Raw genomic sequence first — 10,347 nt, 5'->3', positions numbered from 1 at the left:
AATAGTAGGACAGGCAATTAACTGCACCCTAAATTCATAGCTGTAGGAAGGACACAGACATTCTTTCATCTGAAATTAAAAATGAAAACTATGATTCCTGCATTGTCTTTTATTAAGGATATATACACAAAGTACAACAACACTGTCATTCAATAACGAAGGTAAATCTCTTTTCTGTGAAAGAGAAGAGGCTACACTACCTCTAAGCAAATATTGCACTGCTTGTAAAGACAAAATAATATATTGTCATAGTAATCCTAAATCACTCAATATAACGTGACTGAAGAATTAATGCATACAATGAAAATGACATGTCATGCATAGTTTCCTGAGCAACATGATGCACTGCATGACTTGAGTATACTAGCGGTGTAGGACTATTGACAAAAATAACAATATAAACAAATGAACTGGAAAATAACTGGACCCAAATGTAATCAATAAGGTCCAGAATTACAGCCCAATAAGGTGTGTACCTGTAACCAATGCAACAGTACACTGTACGTATATCTCTACGGGATGCATGGGAGTCTGATGGACCACAAGGTCGATCTCAATAAATACAGCTTAGATTGCAATGTGTGGCGTCTTCCTATCCGTTTTACATACATGTACGTACACACTTTGATCTCCAGCACCCGCTCAAAGCAATTGAATGAGTGTATGTTTCTATCTTTTCATATGATGAATACATGAGTCGGAGTGGGACAGGACCACTAGATCCCATGTACAGGATCACAACACCTGTGTGCTCTTACAGAGTGTTGATGAACTGTTTTGTAGACCAGTATTTCCCACAAGACCCACTGACTCCTTTTAGGTCATGCCCGATTTTCTTGAATCGGAGCTGAAGCCTGACTAGAAACATGGTTTTGTTTATTCGGTGGAGAAGCAGAAAAATCTTGGTTACAGTTTCAAGTGGCACTAAAACCAAGCATTTAGCATTTACATGGTAGATACATGGGTAGGTATTGTGTAACTGTAGGTACACATTACAGAGTATTTACAAGTGCACTACCCTTTTGTGGTTTGTGTAATTACACTTTGGCTCATTTTGATATATTGTGCATCTGTTCTTGTTTTTCCCACCACCATTTAAGAAGGGCACGACAGACAAGACCTCTCAAAAAAAAGCCTTAATAAACTGCAGGTCTCTATTTTTATATCTTAGGATGCCAGACCAAGCAAAAAGCCTCCAAAGAATCCACTGGTGATGATTACGTTTGTCTTCACAAACTCTGTGGACTGCAAGAGAGAAAGACAAATAAATATGCACATTTCATCAATTGAATTAGTAGTATGTACAAGTAAGCAGAGTCAATATTATGTTGATAGGTGTAGTTAAATTCACATTGCTTTGCCCCTTGTAGGATGAATAAAATTCTGCATTATTAAATGTTAGACATGTTATGATTACCAGCTACAGTGGGCTACCTGGTCAATAAGTGAGTTAAACTCTGGTACAGCCCTGTCAGCATTCTTCTTCAGGTGTCTCTTGGCTTTGTTGACATCCTTTTCCACTCTCTTCCAGTCCACCTGCACATAGCCACTGTGGTTGGCTATCTGGAGATTAGAATAGGAATAGAAAGTTTATATTTTCAGGATGACAAAGACCCAGAACAAAAACATAATGTACTGTAATCCATGACAATAAGTATTGTGGCTAATAATGTTATTCAGACAGTCCTATGAAATGTCTTTATGAAACATTCAGATGTGTTATTCATTGATGCATCCAAGTCCAAGCTCCTCTTTGCAGTGGGTGGCCAGCTGACAGAACTCATTTAGACTTTTACACTATAAATCAAAACCTTGTGTTGAGTTCCTACCTGTAATAACAGGAATCCTCCTCCTACAGCGGTGGCTGCAATCTTCCCCACCTTCTGGAAAAGATATCCTGCACACCTGCCAGTGAGAGACAATTGCAAAACTCAAATGACACCCTATCCCCCATAAAGTGCTCTGCACTATACATGGAAAAAAGCATAATCTACAGAAGAAGCCTTTGTATTTTGACCATACCATGCAGAAAGCACAGTAGCATTGAATAACATGTGTGAGAGAAATCACATGATACTAAAGAACAGTCCTGAGGATGCTTAGCATAATCAATAAACCCTGGCCGGCCTGCATGACATACCAGCCACTCACTCCCCCCAGTGCTATTTGTGTGGCCACCGAATACTTCTCAGACATAGGACCCGAATTGTTCCCACCAAATAGGCGGCCCCACCATTGTTGACGTCTGGCATATTCTGTCAGGTAGATCACCTCGCATGTGTCGTCTTCATTCTCTGGGTCTTGGGAGACAAACAAAGTTGAGCTTGATGTACAAAGGGAGAATAATTAGCAGCTGTACAAGTATTTTTTTGTAATCCTTATCAGAAATGTGGTTCATTTGGCCATATGCCATTGCCAATTCTGTTTCGTTTTCGTAAGTGGGAGTCTACAAAAAGTCGCCTAATGTAAATCATGTAGGAGGAAAAGAGGATAGAATCTAACATTTCTAGACATATTTGGACATAAGAATCAATCCGCGTATGTGGGGAAATATAATTCTAAAATGTAAAGTAGAAAAGCGTTATTGTAGCCACTAGCCAATCATAATCATCTTCATATAACCTATGACGTTGATACATGGAAACACACCGCCGGAGTGCGATCAGAGATCGAGAGAATAGGTCAAACAGTTGTTTTGCGAGTACGTTTGGATATGATTTAATGCTCGATTAAGTACATTTAAGATGCAATCATTTGTCCAAACATCGAAACATAAAGGTCGTTTTTGGTTTGAGTGCGGTCACTTACCCTCTTCACGATCCGCCATTTTGGAGTGCTCTGGCTTGTATGTTGACAAATGCTGTCCCAGGCATGATAGGATGGTCATGGGATACGTCGTTTGCATAGATGGTCAGACAGTCAAACATTTTAATTTCATGCATTGATTATAAAAATATCATGCTTATTTAAATAACCTTATTGGAAAGTCTCAATGCAGTTTATCATTCAATGCAGTTGTCATGAATTTAGGTTTCCTCACAAAACAAAACTGACTTTAAAAAAAACGTGTAACTTTTAACCAAAAATGTGCCCATTTGTATACAAATTATACATATGCACATATGCACAGAATAGGCTACTCCAGTCTGCGATTGAGGAGCAGATTCGGTTCCCTAGCTATAATAGCTGAGTGATGTCTGTAGCCTAAATTACTCTGATGAATGTTTTAATGTTTATTTTTTTGTAATTCACATTTACAATCATCTAAGTCATTTATGAATAATATAGCCTTTGGTACTTAATGTAAAGTTAATGTGATAACATTAAACTACACATGTGAAAACGTCATCACATGTTGTAATCCAAAAATACATTTTCACATGAGGAATTTCGCTTGAAATCATGTGATTTTCTGTAAGGGTGAGCTTTATGTAACTAGGCCTATTCTATGACTGCATGATCGGTTATTATTTCATTTTTTATTAAAAGACAAAATCCAGAGTCTGTGTTTCATCCCTTCCGCAGCCAAACAATTTAACTGACACATTTTATCAGACTGAGTCCAAGGGCAAAAGTTCTCTTGTGTTTCTACAGTATTTCTACAATGCTAAATTATGTAGAGTTGAATCTTGGGTAAAATAATAAGCAGATTTGGTAGGCTTATGAATATTGGGCTTGCTGCCTATGTGTTTGATAACCACTATGCTTAATTGAAACCAGGAGTTTGATTTGACCCCTTCCTTTGTCCCTCATAATTCACTGCTTCCTGTTCCAACACAGTGACAGGTGGCCATCTATCTCTGCCACCATGACAGTGATGACATATTTACAGCCCAGCCAATCTGTGGCAGCAGAGTTGTGGATATTCCAATCAAACTGGAAAGTGACCTATGCTCTGAGTTATCATGTCTGATTGACGAAGCCATATCTTCTGGAGGAGACAAGAACAACATCCAGCAGGATCAAGACTCCCCATATACCAGATCAAAGATCAGCTCTTCCTCCAATACCCAATCCTTCACCTTATGCCATATGAGTTGAACATTGAAAACAGCCAGAAATCCCCAAGGCTTGTTGTGTTGTGATGGGCATGTTTTGTCAGCTCCCATATGAGTATTCCAGCATTAGGCCATTGGCATATGTCTGAAGATATCTTGCCTACAATGGCATTTTGCGAAGACATACTTGTCTATGCATAAACACTTTAGGTAACGGATAGTGGGGAATGTTGTTGAGGACAGGACAGTCTTGGGCTGATTATGAGAGATTGCTTGCTGTCAGTTAAGGTAAACTAAAGTGAACCTATTAGCATCAAGCAGTCATAGTGAATAGGATAGGTATGTTTATAAAAATGTATATTACACTTTAAGATAAGAGGTTTATATGTGAGTATAACACATTTTAGTGTAAGTCTATATATTAGGGATCTGTTTCATATAAATATAGGAACAGAACCCATACATACAGTGATAATAGACAATGCGATACAACTATGACAGCCATACTAATAGTGAATAGTGCAATAATTTTGTAAATCACTTATTACACTGTTATAACAAGCTGATAACAACTCAATCCCATCAAATAGCAACACTTTAGCGTGATCCTTGGCAACTGAATTTTGCTGACCTGTACCCCGTCTCGTACTAGAAACACTCAGATACCTTAACCAATAATATACTTTAAAGTACAGTTAAGTAAATCATAATACAACACGGGAAACCAATCCAAAGAAGCTGAGGAGATGCGTGAAGTTGATGGTTTGTTATAAAAGTGTGTCTGATCAGGTCACATGATTACACACAGATACATTCATTGGTTACGGAGAGGAGAGGGCGTTCTTACGGTGGCGGCGTGCGTTCGCCTGTGTGACAATTACAACAACTTTGAGCTGTTCTGTGGGGGGAAGTTTATGATATTACCAAATAACGCCATATCGTAAAATCCGGCATCAACTCTACTCCATGCATTAATTGGCAATTAATACATGTAGTATTTTGTGTACAACCATGCGGGAAGAAGGCTTTTTTGGACGGGTCTTGTTTTTCTTGAGGATTTGGCAATCACTCGGCTAAGCTACGTTTTCAGTGCTGGATAAGGTGGTGTACTTTCGTTCTTATTATATTTTGGTGGAGTTTGTCGCCGCTTCCCTGTTGCTTTTTCATGAAATCGTGCGGAGTGTCGCTCGACGTTGCTGCCTCTGCTACTGCTCGAAGTCTCGGCGCTGCTGGTGATGAGGAAAATAAAATGGCGGCGGGAAAAGCGAATGAAATAGAAGAGGACTTTCCGAAGCTAACATCGCAGGAGAGAGAAAGCTTGGTCAAAATTGACAGGTTCGCGAATTAACAATGCACTTCTTTTGTATATGTTTTTCTGTGCTGAGTTTTCGTGCATTCAATTCTTAAAAAACGACGTATATATCCCCAAAGTAATACGGAACCGCCTGTGTTGTCCTATACTTTGCAGTTCACTGTTTGGATTTCAGAGGCTTCATGAAGATGGCGCCAGAACGAAGGCCTTACTGTTAAAGGTATGTCACAGATAGGACCAGTTCGCCCGTCTCCGCTAGCACTCTTGATCCCTGCATATCATCTGGAATAAGTGCCAGGGACCTCACAAAACCCTGCTTGAAAGCTGGATATTTACTAAACTTAACTAAAATCCCATTCCATTAGCAAGGGGCCAGGCGGATTTAGCAAGTGAGTGAAGATTACATCATGCCCTATCCAGTGTGAATAGTTTTATGTTGACTATCACCAGTCATGCACTTATAGTATATCACAATAGCACAGACCTGGCTTTGGAATTACATGGTAGCAAGCCAGTTAATATTATTACCACAATTTATGTTGCTGGCTATGTTAATTCTTGGGGGGCATTGCTGGCCGGTGGCTGCACACTTTTGACAGCTGAACAAACAAGACTGGTTCTAACTGGAACGCAATAAGTTGGTCAGGAAATCATCATTCTAATGTCCGTCCCAATGTCACCAACTTCACTTGGTGCTGAAATAGTGGCCCTGGCAAGTTGTAACATTATGCACGCGCTGCAATCAACGATGGACAGCTCGCGACCATGAACGTTTTCACGGCCCAAGTTATGAGCGTCCTGTCCGGTGTAGCTGAATAACCCGTGTATACTTAGCTAGCTGCTGTTAGCATACCGTATATGTCCTGTCTCATATATTGCCAGGTCATTGGTGTCAGTTTGCTCGAATGGTATGTTTTGTTAATTTAACGTAATAAGTCACTAGTAATAGCTGCGGATCAGCCCAAGATGGCGGGGTCGGTGGGAGAGGAGTTGGCTAACTAACGTTAGCTAGCTAGTCCATATAAAGCTAGCAAGCAACGTTGTCTACTATATATATCAACTAAATGTAATATATTAGCATGATATTATTTAACTGCTAAGCATTGAAGCAAGATGAGTAACAAAAAACGTTTTGTTTTTCGCTGCTGTTTTGATTATCCGTCGGTAGTTTGTGTAATGTAACATTAACTAACGTTAGCCACCAGTGGTGGAAAAAGTACCAATTGTCATACTTGAGTAAAAGTAAAGATAACGTTAACTTAATAGAAAATGGTTCACGTAAAAGTGAGTCACCCAGTAATATACTAACGTTACTTGAGTAAAAGTCTAAAAGTATTCGGTTTAAAATATACTTAAGTTTCAAAAGTAAATGTAATTGCTAAAATATACCTAAGTATCAAAAGTATACATTTCAAATTCCTTACATTAAGCAAGCCAGACGGCACCATTTTTATTGTTATTTACAGGTAGCCAGGGACACACTTAGACACTCAGGCATAATTTACAAATGAAGCATTTATGTTTAGTGGGTCTGCCAGATCAGAGGCAGTAGGGATGACCAGGGATGTTCTCTTGATAAGTGTGTGAGTTGGACAATTTTCCTGTCCTGCTAAGCATTCAAAATGTAACATACTTTGGGTGTCAGGGAAAATGTATGGAGTAAAAAGTAAATCATTTTCCTTAGGAATGTAGTAAAGGAATAGTAAAGTACAGATACCAACAACCCCAAAAACTACTTAAATAGTACTTCCAAGTATTTTTACTTTACTTTACACCACTGCACTAGGGATCAGTAGGTATCTGGCTAAACAGGCTAGATAAGGTTGTAGCTAGCTAAGGTTGTAGCTAGCTATGTCTCCAGTGTGTCATCAACATGTGGCTATCACCACAACCCCAACTAAAGTAGTTTGCCGATTGTCTAGTAATTTTTTTACCCTTTTGATTCTCCAGTCGCCACCATATTATGTCATACATTTTAAGAAACAAATCCAAGATTAGTTCTGCAGCAGATGAGTATTATGTCAGAGCTCGGGCTCTTATTGGTGGGACACTTGGGGCCAGCTAGCTCACGCACCGACTATACATGCGACTATACATGCTCTAAGCACTTTGTTTTTTTAAAAGAGGCGTCTTTATATGAACTACTCTTTGCATTCATGTTTGTGATAGATATATGAACATGTCCCATTCACTTTGGACTTGCACCATCATATAACTGCGAAAAGCTCAAATAATATCCAGTGTGGTCACAGATAGTCGGGGGGAAGGGAGGTTTGTGGACCACCGGTTTACCCCACACTACTATGTATAGACGCATGGCTGATGAAAGACACAGGCGTAGGCCTGTTACTTTCTGGTGTACTTCTCCTTTTTGTATATGTATTCTGAGATTTTGTTTAGTCAATTAACCAAGTTGAAATCCATTAACCTAACTCTGTCATCTTCATAATGCAACACTGGTACATTCATATTTATTTGACTGGTTAGGTAATGCGTCACTCTGTGAGACTTTGATGTTATAAATAATGTCTGATATAATGAGTAGAAATGTTGCTGATGCAGAGCAGAGAGCGCTATGCTTCTGCTGCTGCTGAAACTAAAAACATGTCACTTAATAAGGGGATTCGGACCACTGGGGATCCAGCCAGCATGACACGGAACCTTCCTCTTTTTCCCCTTTTATTTAAACCCTCTCCTCTTGGCTTCGACACATGGCATGCTTTTAGCTGATAATTAAGGAGAGAAAACAGAGCGCTAGTGTTTGCTCTGGACCCGCTCCATAAAGAGAGGTAGAGAAGAAAAGAGTTGCCTTAAATTGGAAAGATTTGTTTGGTTACTGTACCGTACCATGTATGCACTAGTTCCTATTATAGAGAGGAACTCTTTAATTTTTTTAGGTTCTTCATGCCAATGGATGGACAGGCAGAAAGGGTAAGCTTCATGTAGGCTTTAAACACCTCCCTCTGCAACTGGATCCTGGACTTCCTGACGGGCCGCCCCAGGTGGTAAGAGTAGGCAAAAACACGTCTGCCATGCTGATCCTCAACACTGGGACCCCTCAGGGGTGTGTACTTAGTCCCCTCCTGTATTCCCTGTTCACTCACAACGGTGAACAAACACGACTCCAACACCGTCATTAAGTTTGCTGACGACACAACAGTGGTAGGCCTGATCACTGACAACGATGAGATGGCCTATAGGGAGGAGGTCAGAGAACTGTCAAGTGTGGTGCCAGAATAACAACCGTGGACTACAGGAAAAGGTGGGCCGAACAGGCCCCCTGTTAACATCGGCGGGGCTGTAGTGGAGTGGGTTGAGAGTTTCAAGTTCCTTGGTGTCCACATCACCAACAAACGATCATGGTCCAAACATACCAAGACAGTCATGAAGAGGGGACGACAAAACCTTTTCCCCCTCAGGAGACTGAAAAGATTTGGCATGGGCCCCCAGATCCTCAAAAGGTTCTACAGCTGCACCATCGAGAGTATCCTGACCGGTTGCATCACTGCCTGGTTTGGCAACTGCTCGGCATCTGACCGTAAGGCGCTACAGAGGGTAGTGCGAACGGCCCAGTACATCACTGGGGCCAAGCATCCTGCCATCCAGGACCTATATAATAGGCGGTGTCTGAGGAAAGCCCATACAATTTTCAGAGACGGCAGCATCTACCCCCAAGCCGGCAGCTTAGAGCACCCCCCTTTGTACACTACTGCTACTCGCTGTTTGTTTGTTACCTATGCAGTCACTTCGCCCCCGCTACATGTACAGATTTCCTCAACTAGCCTGTACCTCTGCCCTGCACACTGACTCGATACCGGTGCCCCCTGTATATAGCCTCGTTATTCTTATTGTGTTACCTTTTACTATTACTTTTTATTTTAGCCTGCTTGGTAAATATTTTCTTCTTGAACTGCATTGTTGGTTAAGGGCTTGTAAGTAAGCATTTCACGGTGAAGCCTACACTTATTTATCCCATGTGTAACTCTGTGTTGTTGTTTTTGTTGCACTGCTTTGCTTTATCTTGGCCAGATCAGTTGTAAATGACAACTTGTTCTCAACTGGCCTACCTGGTGAAATAAATAAAATAAAAGTATCCACTTCTTGTATATGGAGCATGTGACAAATAAAGTTTGATTTGATTCACTATTATTCTACAATGTATAAAATAGTAAAAATCTAGAATAACCCTTGAATGAGTAGGTGTATCCAAACCGTGACGTGTGTGTATATATTTTTATTTCTTTGTCCTCTCTCTCCGAGGACTTCAGGCCAGTACGGTACAAGGCCCCTAAGCCCCCTCCCAGGCCTTCTTTCAAACTACCTGTGAGATCTATTGGCTGCTGTATTTAACTTTGAATAGTCTATTTCTATAAGAAATGGTAAGAAAATTATGTCCAGCAAGCTATTCCTGTCTCGCTTTCACTGCATGGGACTCCAATATCTAAGGAGCGTTTTTTTAAGGAGAGTCCAGCGTATTGCACAAGAAACAACCAACAATACAGTTCAAGAAATAGAGTTAAAAAAATATTTACTAAATGAACTAAAGTAATAATAAAAAAAGTAACACAATAAAATAACAATAATGAGGCTATAAACAGGGGGTACTGGTACTGAGTCAATGTGCGGGGGTACAGGTTAGTTGAGGTAATTTGTACATGTTGGTAGGGGTAAAGTGACTAAGCATATATAATAAACAACGAGTAGCAGCATTCTAAAAACAAAGGTGGGTGTCATCAATGTAAATAGTCCAGGTGGCCATTTAATTAATTGTTAAGCAGTCGTATGGCTTGGGGGTAGAAGTTAAGGAGCCTTTTGGACCTAGACTTGGAACTCCGATATCGCTTGCCGTGCGGTAGCAGAGAGAACAGTATATGACTTGGTCGACTGGAGACACTTTTTTTGGACCTTCCTCTGACACGGCCTAGTATATAGGTCCTGGGTGGCTGGAGGCTTGGCCCCAGTAATGTGTTTGGCTGTACGCACTTCCCTCTGTAGCGCCTTACGGTCAGATGCAGAGCAGTTGCCATATCAGGCGGT

At 40.5% G+C, this 10,347-nt stretch overlaps 2 protein-coding genes across 4 annotated transcripts in view; one reads left to right on the top strand and one right to left on the bottom strand.

Moving 5' to 3' along the window:
• Positions 1-94: 94 nt before the first annotated feature.
• Positions 95-2,883, bottom strand: LOC112225321 (FUN14 domain-containing protein 1). The gene is made up of 5 exons (XM_024389156.2): positions 2,809-2,883; positions 2,141-2,300; positions 1,830-1,905; positions 1,435-1,563; positions 95-1,245 (listed from the first exon to the last, which is right to left on the bottom strand). The coding sequence occupies exons 1-5, from the start codon at positions 2,825-2,827 to the stop codon at positions 1,168-1,170; spliced, it is 462 nt and encodes a 153-aa protein (XP_024244924.1). The 5' UTR covers positions 2,828-2,883; the 3' UTR covers positions 95-1,167.
• A 1,945-nt stretch (positions 2,884-4,828) lies between these two features.
• Positions 4,829-10,347, top strand: part of kdm6a (lysine (K)-specific demethylase 6A) — a 94,370-nt gene continuing 88,851 nt past the window's right edge. For all 3 annotated transcript variants that reach the window (XM_024389150.2, XM_024389149.2, XM_024389148.2), the window contains exons 1-2: positions 4,829-5,333; positions 5,467-5,530. In XM_024389150.2, the coding sequence (XP_024244918.1) occupies positions 5,164-5,333; positions 5,467-5,530 (234 nt within the window). In that variant the 5' untranslated portion in view covers positions 4,829-5,163. The remainder of the gene's footprint in view (positions 5,334-5,466; positions 5,531-10,347) is intronic.

The sequence above is a fragment of the Oncorhynchus tshawytscha genome, linkage group LG26 (assembly GCF_018296145.1).
Source record: "Oncorhynchus tshawytscha isolate Ot180627B linkage group LG26, Otsh_v2.0, whole genome shotgun sequence".
NCBI classification, from domain to species: Eukaryota; Metazoa; Chordata; class Actinopteri; order Salmoniformes; family Salmonidae; genus Oncorhynchus; species Oncorhynchus tshawytscha.
This window is presented reverse-complemented; position numbering and strand designations above follow the sequence as displayed.